This window comes from Crotalus tigris, unplaced genomic scaffold, assembly GCF_016545835.1.
Source record: "Crotalus tigris isolate CLP2741 ecotype Arizona unplaced genomic scaffold, ASM1654583v1 scf7180000023829.5930981, whole genome shotgun sequence".
In the NCBI taxonomy this organism is placed as follows: Eukaryota; Metazoa; Chordata; class Lepidosauria; order Squamata; family Viperidae; genus Crotalus; species Crotalus tigris.
The window spans coordinates 1,159,880-1,179,201 of record NW_024100213.1 but is presented as its reverse complement, the minus strand read 5'-3'; the positions used below and the strand labels follow the sequence as shown (position 1 = coordinate 1,179,201).

The 19,322-nt window shown below is 41.2% G+C and overlaps 1 protein-coding gene across 5 annotated transcripts in view; it reads left to right on the top strand.

Annotated features, from left to right (window-relative positions):
- The window catches only part of MCF2L2 (MCF.2 cell line derived transforming sequence-like 2), a 210,876-nt gene that overhangs the window by 85,787 nt on the left and 105,767 nt on the right, over positions 1-19,322 (top strand). For all 5 annotated transcript variants that reach the window (XM_039321823.1, XM_039321824.1, XM_039321827.1 and 2 more), the window contains exons 7-15: positions 677-826; positions 3,496-3,620; positions 6,272-6,386; positions 7,943-8,062; positions 9,064-9,255; positions 11,685-11,876; positions 12,197-12,374; positions 13,801-13,904; positions 15,795-15,883. In XM_039321823.1, the coding sequence (XP_039177757.1) occupies positions 677-826; positions 3,496-3,620; positions 6,272-6,386; positions 7,943-8,062; positions 9,064-9,255; positions 11,685-11,876; positions 12,197-12,374; positions 13,801-13,904; positions 15,795-15,883 (1,265 nt within the window). The remainder of the gene's footprint in view (positions 1-676; positions 827-3,495; positions 3,621-6,271; positions 6,387-7,942; positions 8,063-9,063; positions 9,256-11,684; positions 11,877-12,196; positions 12,375-13,800; positions 13,905-15,794; positions 15,884-19,322) is intronic.

Here is a 19,322-nt window from a genome sequence, read left to right as displayed (position 1 = left end):
CACTAAGTGAGACAGTCTTTAAATGAATGACACCCAGTTTTATGACCTTTTTCGGGGAGGTAAATCACATGATTGCTAAGCATATTTGGCTTCTCTCATTGGCTTTACCTGGGAAGGTTGTAAATGGCGATCACATGACCCTAGGATGGGGGGGGGTAGGCAACCTTGGCTCCTTTATGACTCGTGGACTTCAACTCCCAGAATTCCTGAGCCAGCCATGCTGAGGGGAAAGGGAGAGGTTTCCAAGCTGAGCCATGCTGGCTTAGGAATTTTGGGAGTTGAAGTCCACGAGTCATAAAAGAGCCAAGGCTGCTTACCCCATCCTAGGACACTGCAAACATCATGAATACATGCTGGTTGTCAAGTGCCCGAATTTTGATCACGTGACCATGGGGATGCTGCAACAGTTTTAAGTGTGAAAAATGGTCATAAGTCACATTTTAGCACCATAATAACTTCAGACTGTTGCTAAATGTACGGTCGTAAGTCAAGGACAACCTGTATCTGAGAATATGGTTTTACTGACCCTAAAGTGAATTTTCTTGAACCCAGAGGGATTTAATTCCAAATAAATGAATAATTTGTATTACATTAGTGTTTGTATCGATACTTCCTTGTCTTTGTGAATCAAGGGAGCTTATGCTTTTCTTTGTCTTGAATCGCACTGTCCACCCAGGCCATTGAGAATTTTGCCATGACTGTGAAAAGCACTGCACAGATGTTACAAGTCTTTGGAACAAACCTGGCGGAGACAGAACTTCCCAACAATGTCCAGTGCACGGAAGAACTTTTGTGTTCCCACACAGAACAACACACCAAGTTGAAGGTGAGCATGTGTGACTTCACAACTCAAAAAGGGATTTTGCCAGGGTCTCCCTGTCCCATCAAGGAGGTCAACAGTCACTTTTTAATTATTTCATTTACTTATCTGTTTGGCTTAATGTTGCAGCTTTCTTAATATGGTATAGAGCAGTGGTTCTCAACCTTTTTAATGCCGCGACCCCCCCAATCGGTCATAAGCCGAGGACTGCTCAACTGGTCGTAAGTCGAGGACTACTCAACTGGTGCAGCACCGTTTGCAGAATGGGACTTTGGGTGGGCTCAGCAGAGCAGAGACAGCCTGGACAATTCCTATTGGCTTTTGAAAGCCAATAGAATTAGACTGTATTCAAGAGAGTCTATTCTATTGGCTTTCAAAAGCCAATAGAATAAAAGGGAGTAGCACAGCTAAGGAAAAGGGGAAAAAAATGGTGGACTACGTTGTTTGGCGACCCCCCCCCCCCGTGAAATGGTCGTTCGACCCCAAATGGGGTCCTGAACCACTGGTATAGAGCAACTTAATATGGTATAGAGCAGGGGTCTTCAAACCCAGCCCTTTTATGACTCATGGACTTCAACTCCCAGAATTCCTCAGCCAGGCATGCTGGCTGAGGAATTCTGGGAGTTGAAGTCCATGAGTCATAAAAGGGCCAAGTTTGAAGACCCCTGGCATAGAGAGAGCCCTCAATTTAGACCACAGTGGAGCCCAAAATTGACTAGGCAAGAACAGTTGTGAAGTGAGTTGTGCTCCACTTTACGAACTTTTTTGCTCCAGTTGGACAAATCGCTGCAGTTATTAAGTGAATTATGCAGTCGTTAAATGAAACTGGCTTCTTGCATTGACTATTGCTTGTCGGAAGCCAGCTGAGAAGGTTACAAAGGGTGATCACATGATCCTGGGACACCACAACTGTCATAAATAACACGCAAATTGTCAAGCCCCCAAATTGTGATCCCGTGACCGTGGGGATGCTGCCTTGATCATAAGAGTGAAAAACGGCCATCGGTCACTTTTTCAGTGCCGTTGTAAGTTTGAATGGTCACTAAACGAATGGTTGTAAGTTGAGGTCTACCTATGTTGAATTTTGGCCTCCGGGGATTGCAAGGTGGGGTGCATCTCCATCCTGGTCCCCTATAATGGAGACATTTGGGGACGAGGGAAAAAGATGCTGCCTGGAAAACTATCAGGGAAGAGAGAGGCAGGAACTCTTAGTGCAGTGTTTCTCAACCTTGACAATTTTAAGGCATGTGGACTTCAACTCCCAGAATTCCACAGCCAGCTGGCTGTGGAATTCTGGGAGTTGAAGTCCACATGCCTTAAAATTGTCAAGGTTGAGAAACACTGTCTTAGTGGCTTCACGGTCAGAGAAAGAAACTTAGAATGGACCACCCAAATGGTCCAAGTAGTTAAAAAGTGGTGGAGGGAAGTTTATACTTTCAGACTTGTAAGGTTGATGTCAGCCTTCCCAGGTAAACGGGACAGGTAAGCACAAGTAGGTAACTAATTCTGCTTTATTGCAAGGCTGATTAGGAGAAACTTGTGAGTCTGCAGGCAGGAAGTTGGAGCAAAGCGGTAGAGCAGGGGTCTTCAACACCATTGGGGATACAATCGCAAATCTATACCTAGCCGTGTGTACTTCTTGTCGAAATCATCTTACTGGGGAGTCTGTCAAGTGCAGGAAAACAGGAGCCAAGGCGCTTCCAGTGAATATGGGTTTATTGCATGTTACCACTCCCTACAAGAATCTGATCTACTAACAGTCAAGGCAAACTGGCGGTAGATAAGAGTCGAATTCAAAATGGGCTGAACTTAGATCTCTCGTGGGTGGGAAAGGACTTGAGATTGACCCCTCCTTTGGGCTCAGTCTGGCCATCTCCTAGAGCAGGAGTCTTCAAACTTGGCCCTTTTATGACTTGTGGACTTCAACTCCCAGAATTCCTCAGCCAGCATGCCTGGCTGAGGAATTCTGGGAGTTGAAGTCCACAAGTCTATAAAAGGGCCAAGTTTGAAGACCCCTGCAGTAGAGAGTAATGAGCAGCCCCTGTGTTCAGCCAGCGCTTCCAAGAAATGGTGGTGGTAGCATTGAACTCATCTTGGTTATTGTCATTGGCAAGTCCCGGAGGTGGCTAGTCATGGAGCTGAAATTGAAATTAGCTGAAAATGAAATTGGACAAAATAATTTAAAGAGAAAAAAAAATAGACGCCTTGTTGGCAGAAGTAGTATGAAACCGATAAATGCATCCAATGGACAGAGATTCAACCATTCATTTGGTCTTCACTTCAAACATGCACCTGAAGGCAGGACAAGAAGCAACGGGTGGAAACTAATCAAGGAGAGAAGCAACCTAGAACTAAGGAGAAACTTCTTGACAGTGAGAACAATTAATCAGTGGAACAGCTTGCCTCCAGAAGCAGTAAATGCTCCAACACTGGAAGTTTTTAAGAAGAGACTGGACAGCCACTTGTCCAAAATGGTGTAGGGTTTCCTGTCCGAGCAGGGGGTTGGACTAGATGACCTCCAAGGTCCCTTCCAACTTTACTACTACTATTATTATTATTATTATTAAAACCTAGGATCCTTGGGGTTCAATTTTAGCAATACATGGCAGATGTTGCAGGACTTTAGAATTAAATGAGAACCTTTTTTCTCTTCCTTGTGTCCCAATGTCCTACAGGATGAGCTGAAGCTAGCTGTGAAGCAGGGGGCCATGCTACTGACTTGTATCCGAGAGCCTGTCTCACGAAGTGCCACCAGCAGACTCAGTCCTGATGAAATAGAAAACGTGGCAACAGTGGAAAGGTAAAGACCTTAAGACTGAACTAACTAGTTTTGTAGTTCACTATACAGGGAGTCCTCAACTTACAACGATTCATTTAATGACTGTTTGAAGTGACAACGGCAGTGAAAAAAGTTCACTTGGGACCGTGTCTCATACTTTACAACCATTGCAGCATCCTCATGGTCACATCATCAAAGTTCAATTGCTTGGCAACTGATTCGTGTTTATGACCGTTGCAGGGTCATGTGATCACCTTCTGCAACTTTCCGACCAGCAGATTCAATGAGGAAGCCAGATTCTCTTAAAAACTGGGTTGCTAACTTAACAACTGCAGTGATTCACTTAATCCCTGTGTCAAGAAAGGTCGTAAAATGGGGCAAAACCTACTTAACAACTGTCTCACTTAGCAACAGAAACTTTGGGCTCGATTGTGGTCGTAAGTCAAGGACTTACCTGTATTTGGAGGGGCGTCGGGTCTCCATTCTGCCAAAGTATGAATGTGTCTGTAATCTCAAAATGAGTAATGAATTGTATTTATATAAATCTGCTTTGCGTTATCTTTGTGGCGGATGGCCAAGATTTGAGCCATTTTAATAATAGACAGATACAGCATCACCAATCACATCAATCTGTGTCTCCCTTAGCCCAAAATTTCCACTGCTAAGTAAGGTAGTTGTACCCCCTTTTGTAATCTTTTTCGCCATATTTGTTAAGTGAATCGTTGCTGTTGTTAAGTGAATCCTGCAGTTGTTATGTGAATTTGGCTTCCCCCGTTGACTTTTGCTTGTAGAAGCCAGCTACAAATGGTGATCACATGATCATGGGACAGTGCAACTGTCATAAATACATGCCAGTTGGCAAGCACCTAAATTTTGATCATGTGACCATGGCGACGCTGCAATAGTCGTAAGTATGAAAAATGGTTCTAGGTCACTTTTTTCAACACCATTATAACGTCAAATGGTCATAAGTGAATGGTTGCAAGTCAAAGACTGCCTTTACTTCCCTGTATGAGGGTTTCCAAATTTTGATCCTTGCAACATGGGAGTTTAAAGTTGTGCCTTTTCTTACTGTTCAGTAGGGAGGAGAAAGAGATTTTAGACCAGTGGTTCTCAACCTTTTTAATGCCGTGACCCCCAACCGGTCGTAAGTCGAGGACTACTCAAGGGGTCGTAAGTCGAGGACTACTCAACTGGTGCAGCACCGTTTGCACAATGGGACTTTTGGCAGGCTCAGCAGGGCAGAGACAGCCTGGACAATTCCTATTGGCTTTTGAAAGCCAATAGAATTAGACTCTATTCAAGAGAGTCTATTCTATTGGCTTTCAAAAGCCAATAGAATAAAAGGGAGTAGCACAGCTAAGGAAAAGGGGGAAAAAAATGGCGGACTGCGTTGTTTGGCGACCCCCGTGAAATGGGTCGTTCGACCCCAAATGGGGTCCCGATCCACAGGTTGAGAACCACTGTTTTAGACCTATCAAGTGGGGAGAAGATAGATTTTCAGCCAGACGTTATTCATCATCCTTCAAATATTTTGCTTTGACTTTGCAAACTCAGATCAGTCTAACAAATTTCTGTCTAACCAAGAGGAGGACTAGAGGTGATCTGATAGCACAGTGGTTCTCAACCTTTCTAATGCCGTGACCCCATAATACAGTTCCCCATGTTGTGGTGACCCCCAACCACTTATACATCACCGGGTGCCAGGGGCGTGGCCAAAGAAAAGGGGAAAAAAATGGCGGACAGCCTTGCTTGGCGACCCCCGTGAAATGGTTGTTCGACCCCACATGGGGTCCCGACCCACAGGTTGAGAACCACTGTGATAGCAGGATAGTCTTCCAGTATTTGAGAGGCTGTTGGAGAGACGGTTCACCTATTCTTTATAAAGTACTTGAGGACAGGACAAGAACTAACAGATGGAAACTAATCAAGGAGAGAAGCAACCTAGAACGAAGAAGAAATTTCCTGCCAGTGAGAACAGTTAATCCATGGAATCACTTCCCTCCAGAAGTTGTGGGTGCAATTTTAAAAAGGGATTGGACAGCCATTTATCCGGAATGGCATAGGGTCTCCTGCTTGAGCAGGGGGTTGGACTAGAAGACCTCCAAGGTCCCTTCCAACTCTGTTACTCTGTAATTCAGTGGGTTCCCATGACACACTGAACTATCAACTAACCTAACGTAGCCTTCTAATCTAAGAGCCTAATCCAGGACATCTTGGTTTGATGTTTCATGATGCTAGGTTGAGTTGTAAAGCAGTTCTGTGAAGGTCAGTGAGGAAATGTTCTCCTGACTCTTCAATAGCAACCCAAGAGCAGCAAAATAAACCAAAGTTAGGTTGTGGATTTGAACAGCAATTCTGGTTTTGCATGCCTGGGATTGCAACCTACATTAATTATGATAAATTTTAGTGTTGTCCCATTCCCACATAATCATTTTGTCTGCACATAACTGTGAATTTGTTAATATCTATGCCTCAGAAAAGTGCTCACAAAGTTTTAAAAAGGCATGGAGAGGTTTCCAAGCTGAGCCAGGCTGGCTCAGGAATTCTGGGAGTTGAAGTCCACGAGTCATAAAAGAGCCGAGGTTGCCTACCCCTGATCTAGGCTTATTTTAGTTCCTTGAAATTCAAGGGAAGAAATGTTTCTGAATCAAATGTCATTCTTTTGGCAGGTTGCTTGCCCAGTTGGATGAGACTGAAAGAGCTTTTGATCAGTTTTGGTCCAAGCATCATCTAAAATTAGAGCAGTGTTTGCAGCTCCGCCATTTTGAACAGAATTTCCGAGAGGTACTGTTTTTCATGTCTCTTAACCATTAAATTTGTTTCCCCCCCCCCTCCTCTGTTTCCCTCCTGGGAAATTTGGCAGATCAGTTTTGTTCCTAATAGGTATTATTCCCATCCAAAATCAAATCTATAAGAAAGGATATTCTTTCTGTAAGAAGCAGATATTCAACCTATACCGGGGTCATTGTCAGCCAGTGATTCTTGGGTGCTTTTTTTCTTCTAATCCAGCTGTGATCTGAACACCGATTTTAGGGAAAAAATATCTATTCTATTCTATTCTATTCTATTCTATTCTATTCTATTCTATTCTATTCTATTCTATTCTATTCTATTCTATTCTATTCTAGTGTTCGATGTTTATTTTTTATTCGATGTTTTTAATGCATATTATAACTATAAGCCGCTCAGTTGTCTGAAACAAGGTGGGCAGCAAATAAATTTAAGTAAATAAATTCCCATCTATTGTGTTTGAAATAGAAATTGCTGCCCAGTCTCAGAGCTGATGTTAACCCCTTGGAGATGAGAACTGAACAAGGACAATTTAGGATTATCTTCTATGAGACAATCCTTTGAATATTTGAAAATGGTCATTAGAGTTTCGTGATCTATTATCCTTTCTCTGTAGTTGTGTTTCTGGTCCTTAAATTACGAGATCAGTAGCAAGTTATAATATAGTCCCAACTCATTTCGTAAAATATATACTAATTTGAGTTGCACAACCAAGAACACATAGCTGCTAAAGAATCATGGAAAAGTTTTGTGGTTATGTAAAAATAATTCATGGATGCCTTGAAAGTCTGATGAATAAGCAATGATTTAGTTGGTACTTCTGCCGCAGCCATTGAGTAACCTAGTATGCGTAATCCTCACTTACCAACCAGAATGGGGACTGTTGCTAATCAGTGTGGTCCTTAAGCATGATGTTACAGGTCCACACCAATTTAAGCTGTCAATTCCCTCTGTCGACTTTAAACGAATCACTACAAGTCCTTAAATTTTATGTCATAGGACTGTGATTTGCAACTTCCTTCATTGATTTTGTTGGAAGCTAGCTGTGATTGTCACAGATTGTCACAGATGATGACCAAGCAACCGTGTGATTGTTGTAAATGTGCACCAGTTGCCAAGCACCTGAATCACAATCACGTGCCCACAAGGACACTGCAGTGACTGCAACCTCAACGTCCTTGTCATAAGTGCTGTCATATGTTTAAATGGTAACTGATTGAATAAATGGTTGGTAAGTGCTGTTTGTATGTATAATAATCCATGACTGTTGTGGTGTTTTCCAAACTGCCATCTGTGAATTGCATTAGATTAAAAATTCCATCTTCATCCAGCAGGCAATGATAACTGAAGGATATCAAATTATGAGGAACTGTTTTATAATATTCTATTTGTGGATAGAAAGTATGCATTATTGCTGTCTGTCTGCCTGTCTTGGTAGAAGAATAATTCTGTTCCTTTCATTGTCTGTGATTTGCCTTGATTACTGCATTCTAACAACCAAGAAACTGTAGCATATTTGCTTCATCTTTTTATGCCCATTTTCCTTGTAGGTCAAATTAACACTGGACAACTTGATGGAAGTGCAAGCAGCTTTCACAGATATTGGAGACAGCATCTCTCGTGTGGAGCATATCCTGAAGGAACAAGGACAGTTAGAAGAAAGAGGACAGGTAAATCATTGGCATTTGAAACATAACTTATTATTGGTTAACAACCATAATTGGGACCAGCAACACTGTCATTAAGCAAGACATCACATGATTATGACATGGCTGACCCAGGAATTCTGGGAGTTGAAGTCCACAGGTTGTAAAGGGGCCAATGTCATGGTTCCAATAGATGAGACCTGAAGAAATAAGAACTCTGAGGCAATTGTTTTCCTCAAAGAACAATTTTAATGGCTACATAATATCAGCACGAACAAAGATGAAACCAAGACTGGAAGTCCCCCCCCCCAAAGGTCACAAAGTAAAAGTTAAACTTCCCACCCACTAAATACGTAATAAATGACATTCTCCAATTAACACCTTTGGCGGACTCTCTAACGCAGTGGTTCTCAACCTTTTTAATGCCGCGACCCCCAACTGGTTGTAAGTCAAGGACTACTCAACTGGTCGTAAGTCGAGGACTACTCAACTGGTTTGCAGAATGGGACTTTTGGCGGGCTCAGCAGGGCAGAGACAGCCTGGACAATTCCTATTGGCTTTTGAAAGCCAATAGAATTAGACTCTATTCAAGAGAGTCTATTCTATATTGGCTTTCAAAAGCCAATAGAATAAAAGGGAGTAGCACAGCTAAGGAAAAGGGGTAAAAAATGGCGGACTGCGTTGTTTGGCAACCCCCGTGAAATGGGTCGTTTGACCCCAAATGGGGTCCCGACCCACAGGTTGAGAACCACTGCTCTAACGGTAGTTCTAGCCCACCAAACACTTGAGCAATTTAACCTTGGCTCCCACAAGAATGTTATTGTTATGACTGAACTAGAACAATGTACTTTCCTTCCCCCCATAGCTGTGGCAAGCTGAAAAATGAAGAAAGATGGCTGTAACCAAAGTAGTTTTGTAGGTTTGACAGCCATAGTTGCCCATTCCTGACCCTGAAACTTCAATTAAATTATAGATTATTTTCTTAACCCTTTTGTTGTTTTCTGTGTTCCTTCCTTCTTTTACAGGAACCTTTGGAAAGAGCTCAGTCCTTGGCGGCCCACGGAGACCAGCTGATCCAAAATGACCATTATGCAATTGATTCCATTAGACCAAAGTGTGTGGAACTCAGGCGGATCTGTGATGACTTTGCCAATGAAACCAAGAAAAAATACAATATCTTGGGGAAATCCCTTGAATTACACAGACAGCTAGATAAGGTAAGAGGCTGGGAGACTGTGAATAACGGTCATAAACATGTAACTGCTCCATAGTATTAACGATTAGCAGAACAATTTATAGGCAGTCCTCAACTTTACGACCCCAGCTGAGCCCAATATTTCTTTTGCCAAGCAAGACAGTTGTTAAGAGAACCATGACCCATTTTGTGACCTTTTTGCCAGAGTTGTTAAGCGAATCATTGCAATTGTTAAGGTGAATCTGGCTTCCCCCATTGACTTTGCTTGTCATAAGCCATCTGGGAAGGTTGCAAATGGTGATCACATGACCCCAAGGGCAGTGCAGCCGCCATAAGTACATGCCAGTTTCCAAGTGACTGAATATTGATCATGTGACCATGAGGATACGTCAACGGCCATAAGTATGAAAACCAATCATAAATCACTATTGAATGGCACTAAATGAATGGTTGTAAGTCAAGGATTACCTGCAACTATCAGTTACTTAAACAATGGAATTCTCCAGCAAAAGTTTCAGATCTTGGCATCAGGAAACTCAATTCTGTAACCGCGCTGATTTTACTTGCTTTGACAATTTTTTCAGATTATCCAGGCCTTTGCAAATGTGTGTCTGATGAAAGGTTTTTTTTTTTCCTCTGAGTGGATTAGAAACGTCTTCAGCCTTTAAATGTTTTTTTTTTCCTCAGAATTTGCTACAAAAATAGTTTCAACAGAACTAGTGAGCATATTGTACAAACGCACAAAGAACTTGACTGAAGGTGAAGTTACGTGATATTTGATACGCAAATGGTGATCACATGACCCTGGACACAGAAACTGTCATACATACCTGCCAGTTGCCAAGCCCCTTCAATATTGGTCATGTGACGGTTCATATGATGGTTTTAAGTGCAAGGACTGGTTGTAAGCCAGTGCTGTTGTAACTGCAAAGGGTCACCAAATGAATGGTTGTAAGTCAAGGATTACTTGTACTCTACAAATAGACTCAACATCAGAACTGAATTTAGTCTGAAACCTAAAGCAAAGAGAAGGGACGGGAACACAGGCTGAGAAAGGTCTGGTAAATTTGATGCACCATTTTTTTGTACGGTGATCTTTCAAAGTTACGGCACACATGAAAAGGATGTGTTATAGCCACCGTTATAACTTTCGCGATCCCTTTTCTGTTGACTCCACTGCCTCCTGTGCTCCATAAATGTTCAGACACCTTGGCCTGAATTGGTGTATGTGTTACTGGCCATGTGTGAAAAGCTGGTCTTGTGTAGAATGCCTAAGAAAACTATAGAATGTGTAACATTTTTAAGCAAAGTATGAAATATCTGTGTTAGTTTCCCTAGGCATTGCAGAATGACAAGAACTATTTAGGCAAAGTATGAATAGAGAGTCATGAAAAAGATTAGGATTAGGGTTACTCTAATGCAGTGGTTCTCAACCTTTTTAATGCCATGACCCCCAACCGGTCGTAAGTCGAGGACTACTCAACCGGTCGTAAGTCGAGGTCTACTCAACTGGTGCAGCACCGTTTGCAGAATGGGACTTTTGGTGGGCTCAGCAGGGCAGAGACAGCCTGGACAATTCCTATTGGCTTTTGAAAGCCAATAGAATTAGACTCTATTCAAGAGAGTCTATTCTATTTGCTTTCAAAAGCCAATAGAATAAAAGGGAGTAGCACAGCTAAGGAAAAGGGGGGAAAAAATGGCGGACTGCGTTGTTTGGCGACCCCCGTGAAATGGTCGTTCGACCCCAAATGGGGTCCCGACCCACAGGTTGAGAACCACTGCTCTAATGCTAACCCTAATTGTAACCCTAATCTTAACCCTAATCTTAATCCGAACCCTAACTCTAACCCTAATCCTACTAACCCTAACCCTAATCTTAACTCTAACTCTAATCTTAATCCTAAATTTAACCCTAATCTTAACTCTAATCATAACCCTAACCCTAATCTTAACCCTAACCCAATCTTAACCCTAATCGTAACCCTAACCCTAATCTTAACTCTAACCTTAACCCTTTATTGAAAAGACATGTATGAAAATGAAAGAAAAAATGCAAAGTAAAGTACAGGATTTTCCTACTGAAAAAAAAAAAAAACAAGGAAAAAAGTCCAGTATTGACTTACCTGTTACAACAAGGAAAACTAGAATGGCATTTTAGTAGGCATATTTTATACTTTGCTGGCCTTCCTTTTGGCATTGCATAGAATGTATGTAATATTAAGTGTTTGCTGTTCCATTTTTGGCATTCTATAGATTTCTTAGGCATTCTATAAAACGCCTAATTTCACAGATCGATGGGAACGTATACATTAAATATGTTAATGGTGCCCACTCTTCATTCTTCTGCTCCCCTGAAATGGCCCTGCTCGCACCCCGAGGACCCAGTGATTGATACCTGAGGAAATGTATTGTCTGAGGTTCTAAGAGCATATTCATCTCCTCTTTTTCAAGGCTAGCCACTGGGGTGAAGCTGGAATCTACCTCTTAGCTTCCCAAGCCGTAGACAAATGCCAGACACAAGAGGGAGCTGAAACTGCACTCTGTGAGATTGAGAAGTTCCTGGAAACTCTGAAAGACCACCAAATGCTGAATGCAAAGGAATTCTACAACCAGTTTGACATGATCCTCACCCCAGAAATAAAGGTAAAGTCCTAAGTGGGCAGCCAGTGTTTGACGAATGTTCATCCAAGGGTATTTGAAAGCCTGTTCTGAAGGCAGTAAAGTCCATTGATAGTCAATGCCAGAGGTGTCCAACCTTGGCAACTTTAAGACTGCTGGACTTCAACTCCCAGGATTGTAGAATTTTGGGTATTGAAGTCCACAGGTCTTAGAGTGGCCAAAGTTAGACACCCTGGGTCCATGCCAAGATCAAGCGTCAGCTGCCGAAAAGATGCTTTTGAGTAGAAGCATTGCATTGGTTTCTTACACAACCCCAATTTATTTATTTTTTTTCTCTCCTGCAGAACAATGCCCAAAGAGTACTACAGAAACTCGAAGATGTGCAAGAAATGTTTGAGAAGAGACAAGTCAGCCTTAAGAAATTGGCAGCAAAACAGACCCGGCCAGTGCAACCCGTTGCCCCTCATCCCGAATCCTCGCCCAAAAGAGCTTCTCCTAAAACTGTCCGTCCTGCCCCATTAGGTAAGGTTTGGGGATAGCGAGGGGTGGAGTGACTCTGGAACCTCATGTTTAGAGAGATGGTTTTCTTGGCCAGGTATTACCTGCCTATATCCTTTCTCTGTTTATTCTAGTTAGCTTAGGACTATGCTGGTTCCTGGAACAGTACCTAGTTTCAGAGTCTTTTTAATCACCTGAATATTTCTGTGCATTTATTCTCAAGCTAGTCCGACAGGTCTTTCTGAATTTGTGTGTCATAGTTCTTCAACTACTGGTGACCTTACAACTCTTGGAATTTTCTGCAATGGGACAGTTTTATGGTAGAACTTACAGCAAGTTGTGGTCTCCCCTTTATGGAAGGGTTCAGCAGGGGCTAACCACCCCACTTGGGTTCTTAAATTGGATTTTTTCCAGTGAGCAAGGGGTTGGACTCCAGGGCTTGTCTGATTGCAGCTTAGGCAAAGATATTGAAAAATAGCAAAATTAGGTCTTTTTAATTCTCACCGCTGATTAACAAGGTCTCTATTTCCTTGCCCAAGCCTGGATTAAGGCAGTAAGGTGCCATTTAAGGGGATAGCAAGAAAAGATGGGAAACGTAGGAAGAGAAGGGAATTCATACACGAGCTATTTGTAACTGAATACAGGTAGTCCTCGGCTTATGACCACAATTGAGCCCAAAGTTTCTGTTGCTAAGCAAGACAATAGTTGTGAGTTTTGCACCATTTTATGACCTGCCTTGCCACAGTTGTTAAGTGATTCACTGCAGTTATTAATAGCAATAGCAATAGCACTTAGACTTATATACCGCTTTACAGTGCTTTACAGCCCTCTCTGAGTGGTTTAGAGAGTCAGCATTTTGCCCCCAACAATCTGAGTCCTCATTTTACCTCGGAAGGATGAAAGGCTGAGTCAACCATGAGCTGGTCAGGATCAAACTGTTGAACTGTTGGCAGCCGGCAGTCAGCAGAATTAGCTTGCAGTACTGCATTCTAACCACCGCACCACCACACGGTTGTTAAGTGAATCCGGCTGGTTATAATTTCAAGGACAAGTCATGTCACTTTTTCCTTATCCCAAAGCCGTTGTACCTTTGAACCATTGTTAAATGAATGATTGTAAGTCCAGGACTATCTATACACTGAACTCTCAAGTAACTACATGGGTGGGGTTCTCACCAAATACTTAGATTAGATAGATTGTTTGCGTTGCATAAATGCAACTAACAGTAAATAGAAAGGGGAGGAGAGAGGGAAAAATTCTAGATTTTTAAAATTCTGTTGCGTAAGCAGCACAATTAAGTTAGATAAATTTTATCTCAGACATCTGATAACAAAACTAGAAATGCTGCCTAATCCAGTGAACTGTCAGTTCTTATCTTTACGACATGCTTGTAGTGTGGCATTTTCTGATCTTTTGAGAGTTCTGTTTAATTGGACTTTTTTTTTTCCAGCTCCCAATAGAAGATCAGTGGAGATTCCTAGCCCTCCAAAATCCATCTCTGATGCAGACTTGTCAAAAAAGAAAAGTGTAAAAAAGGCTAAAGGTGGAATTAAGGTAGGAGAGTTGTAATATTTGCAAATTAAGTTTTCAGAAGAGAAATTTCGTGGAGCATATCTGGGGTTGCACAAGATGTTTCTCAACCATAGCAATTTAAGGAAGTCTGGAATCAGCCTCCTATTTTTCCAATTTCTAGATTTTCCTCCTCCACCTCGCAAGATTTTATTGCCAACAGTGCACATAAAATTGAAGTAATACGGGTAGTCCTCAAGTTATGGCCATAATTGAGCCCAGAATTGTGGTCGTAAGACGTGCCAGTCATTAAGCACGTCACCATATGACCATGCCAGATTTCGCAACATTTTTTGCAATGGTTGTTAAGTGAACTCATTGTACCCAGTGGCGTTTTTTGCCAAAAATGGTCATGTGACCACAAGACGCCGCAAACAACCATAAAGGTGGGCCAGTTCCAAAGGCCCAAAACGCAATTATGTGACTGTGGGGGAGGGAGCAGCCATTGGAACTTCAAAACAGGATTGTAAGTAGAGCGCAGGATGTTCATCCTAACTTTGAATGGTAGTTAAACAGCCAGTCGTAAATTGAGGACTACCTGTAGATACATTACAGCATCCATTTTTGGTGGTGCCATGTTTCAGAAGGTTTTGGTGGAGGTGTGGAGGAAGAAAAAAGGTGTCAAATCATGGCAGAGTTTAATATACCTGTTGTCCACCCTCCAAAACACACACATACCCAGAAGGCTGGGCCCACCTTCAGTCACCAGCTATGTTCTCTGCAATTTTCGGAATCAGATCAAACAAAAGTAATCAAATAATAGTAATTAAATTGATCTCCAGTCAAAAATGGCTTGATTGCCTAATCCTTCTGTTGTTGTTCAGTCGCTAAATCTTTTCCGACTCTTCATGACCCCATGGACCACAGCATGCCAGGCCCCCCTGTCCTCCACTGTCACTTGAAGTTTGCCCAAACCCATGTTCATTGCATCACTGATTCGATCTAACCATCTCATCCTCTGCTGTCCCCTTCTCCTTTTGCCTTCCATCTTTCCCAACATCATCAGGGTCTTCTCCAAGGAGTCCTCTTTTCACATTAGGTGGCCAAAGTATTTCAGGATCTGTGCCTGATTCTAGGTCAGTGGTTCTCAACCTGTGGGTCGGGACCCCATTTGGGGTCGAACGACCATTTCACGGGGGTTGCCAAACAACGCAGTCCGCCATTTTTTTCCCCTTTTCCTTAGCTGTGCTACTCCCTTTTATTCTATTGGCTTTTGAAGTCTAATTCTATTGGCTTTCAAAAACCAATAGGAATTGTCCAGGCTGTCTCTGCCCTGATGAGCCCGCCAAAAGTCCCATTCTGCAAACGGTGCTGCACCAGTTGAGTAGTCCTCGACTTACGACCGGTTGAGTGGTCCTCAACTTACGACCGGTTGGGGGTCATGGCATTAAAAAGGTTGAGAACCACTGTTCTAGGTAGACTCTAACATCAGTGTCTCATATTCCCAGATAAAAGCATCAAGTCGCAGGAAGTAACAGAGGAAGAGGAGTAAATATTGAAACAGACAGCCACACGGAAGTCCAAAAATTTAGAAATTTTTTCAGGAGTCACTGGACTTCAAAGTTAATTATACCTAAATGAATTCCAGTTATTTTTCATATAAGATTCGCAGCCAAGTAAGAATTGGATAGCATAAAAGTGATTGTGAGATGACCAGTTTTAGAGTCAAAACAACAGTGACAGTCAAAATCAGGATAATTTTGCATTTTCGTTTCTTTTTTTTTTTTTTTTTTTTTAAAGATGTGAGTTTCCAGTTGATGGCAGTTTGTATAGGAAATTTAGAAATGGTCTTTCTAGGCAGATAAAGGAGCCCCGAATCTCAAACCTTATTTTGTTTTGTTTTGTATTCCTGTGTTTTCCAAAACAAATATCCAGATTGAAGTGATGCATGAAGCCAGTCAGGGAGGTTCCAGCAGAGTCTTGGTATTAAGTGAAAGTGAAGAAAATCTTTCTACTAGGAGAAGGTAGGAAATTCCTTGTTCCCAGAAAATTATTGTTTTTTTTTAAAAAAAAAAATCTATCTGTTCTACTGATCAAGGAAGTGATATGTTAAGAGTTGCATGCAGAAATGTGTGCAATTTCAGGACCATGAAAATGAGTGGGGTTGGGGAAAAGGCGGTTCTTAACTTCCAAATATACCGTATAGGTAATCCTCAACCTAACAGCTACCGTATTTTCCGGCATATAAGACAACATTTTTAAAGTGTGGAAATCGGCGCCGAAGTCGGGGGTCGTCTTATATGCCGAGTCGTCTTATACGCCGGAAATTATGGTAGTTTCTGGCATATAAGACGACTTTCTAGGCATGGAAATCGGTGCCGAAGTCGGGGGTCGTCTTATTCGCTGAGTCGTCCTATACGCCGGAAAATACGGTATTCATTTAGTGATCATTCAAAGTTCTAATGGTGCTGAGTGACATATAAACCGGTCCTCACATTTTACAACTGTTGCAGCATCCCCATGGTCATGTGATCAAAATTTGGGGACTTGGCAATGTGCAGGTATTTATGACTGTGGCGGTGTTGGCGATTGCAATTTGTGAGCTTCCTAGCTATCTCTGGCAAGCAAAGTCAGTGGGGGAAGCCACATTCACTTAAGGACTGCCTGATTCACTTAACAACTCGCTGATTCAACTAACCATTGTGGCAAAAAGGTCATAACATTGGGCACGACTCACTTAATAACCGCCTTGCTTAACAACAGAAGTTCTGATCCCAATTATGGTTGTAAGTCAAGGACTACCTTTATTAATTCCTTGGGTCTCTAGCACAACCTTTGAAGATAAGGCTGTTTTACACTTTGTTTGTAAAAGGATGAATTAGAGTTCTCTGTATGAACCTGCAATTTAACAGAACATGGACCCGTCTCAGAAAAATAATACGGAGCAAAAAAGATGCAAAGAAGAATAATCAAAATGATTTAGATGTAATAATCAGATCTGGAGCTTTTTCACCTGGCAAGATGCATGGCTTGCAAAACACAGAAGAAAAGTGTTTTCCAGAATTCAGAAGTGTTGTTGTTAATTGTGAAGTCGTGTCTGACCCATCGCGACCCCATGGACAATGTTCCTCCAGGTCTTTCTGTCCTCTACCATCTTCTGGAGTCCATTTAAGTTCACGCCTATTGCTTCAGTGACTCCATCCAGCCACCTCATTCTCTGTCATCCCCTTCTTCTATTGCCCTCCATCTTTCCCAGCATTAGGCCCTTCTCCAGTGAGTCCTTCCTTCTCATTTGGTGGTCAAAGAACTTGAGTTTCAACTTCAGAATCTGGCCTTCTAAAGAGCAGTCGGGGTTGATATCCTCCAGGACTGACCGGTTTGATCGCCTTGCAGTCCAGGGAACTCGCAGGGGTTTTCTCCAGCACCGCAGTTCAAAGGCCTCAATTCTTTTGTGCTCAGCCTTTCTTATGGTCCAACTTTCACAGCCATACATTGCAATTGGGAAAACCATGGCCTTGATTATAGGCACTTTTGTTGGCAGGGTGATGTCTCTGCTTTTTAATATGCTATCTAGAGTTGCCATAGCTTTCCTCCCTAGGAGCAAGCATCTTTTAATTTCTTGGCTGCAGTCCCCTTCTGAGGTGATCTTGGAGCCCAGGAAAATAAAATCTGTCAGAAGTATCTCCTCTCAAAAATGTTTACATGCGCTAAAAACCAGTTATTAATATTTTATTAATAAGATATAGTTTATTTTCTATTTTATTTATGTTTGTATCACACACATATTTTTACTTTACTTATAATGTATTTATAAATCAGTATGCATTTTAGCTTAGGAATATTTATTCATAAATATGTCTTTATAAATTCTTGTTTGTCTTTATTTAAATCCTTATCTTTATGGGGAGGATTTATTTTTTCTGAAACCAAAATGTATATAATACTTTAAAACGAATTCCCTAATTTTTAAAGGAAAAACTAGGTTATACACAACTTAGTGGAAATGGCATTTCTCAATATTTATATATGAATGCATTTAAATATTTGTTAATGTGATATAAGTGAAAAATTTTGCACCATTATGGTTATTAATATATTTTCTCATTCCAATGATCCTCCGATACTCGGTCCAAAACCCTGTTTCATGAATTTTGTTATTGGTAAATCACTTTCTTATTGTAATGGAAACTTTTTTGTAAAATGCTCATAATTCAGTAGTGGGATTCAGCCAGTTTGCCCCACTTCAGCAGAACTGGTAGTTAATTTTTTCCAGAATGGATTTCCGGAAGTGGTATCCACACAGAGAATCAGTTGTTCACATATTTGAATCCCACCACTGTCAAAATCCAATTTCCACATTATTTGGTTGCCATTTTAGAGATCTCTAAAATTTACATCATGAAGAATTTGTGTCAGTTGTAACTTCATACACGGAAGAGAATCCTGAATGAATACTGATTTTTTTAATACAGTGGCTTTAATTCATGACAATTTCATAAGCTCCTAAGACTAACAGGCATATCTAACTCATCTAAATAATCAACAACTCATTCCTTTTTTAAAAGACAGACCACTGCAAAATAAATAACTAAGCAATATTAGAGGGTAGGCTTGGATAAAATTACTATACAATTATAGAAAAGGCTAGAAATCTGTTTTTGTATTCATTTGTAAATTAATGAGGATTCTGAGCCATGTGCTGCAGTTGTAATGTGATCCATAAGTAATTGTATAATCTTTCCAGATACATTAAGTATTAGCTTATAGAACTGGGCTACTATATAAGCACTCTCTTATGCCTCTTTATTCCTATAGATAAATATTAGCATTTTGGCATGTTTTGTAGTATGGAAATATATCTATTCCAGAAAATCTCCAGAATTATTTACTTTATTTTATTTATGAGATTTACAGCCCCACAACTCCAAAATAACTCTGGGTGTTATGAATAAAAATAATACTATATATTAAAATCTATAAGCCAGTTTGGTATAGTCATTAAGGCACCATGCTAGAAAAATAAATACTGTAAATGTAAATCCCATGTGTCCTGCCAAATATACTCCCTTTAATGAGAAATTACCAACAAGCTTCTGTAAACACCCTGCACAAGGCCTGGGAAGTTTTTAACGATTTTTAGGCCATTTTGAGGGTGGGAGCAAATGGCTTGAGTAAAAGCCCAGGGGTCTCCAAATTTGGCAAGTTTAAGACTTGTGGGTTTTAACTTCCAGGATTCTGGAGACCCCTGAAAAATAGTCTTGTTTTGGGTTTTTTGGGGGTGGGTGGGTTGAGCCATTCTCCAAACCTAAGGCCTTTGCATAATGTTTGGGGAGATGTTTAAAATACAAGATTTTTAAAATGTGTTTCTTTGGCAAAGCATATTTCTTCCAATTACAATCTGTTTTACACGAGCACAAGCATATTTAAGGTACACTTTTTAAAAAAAAAATACATCAACAGCTG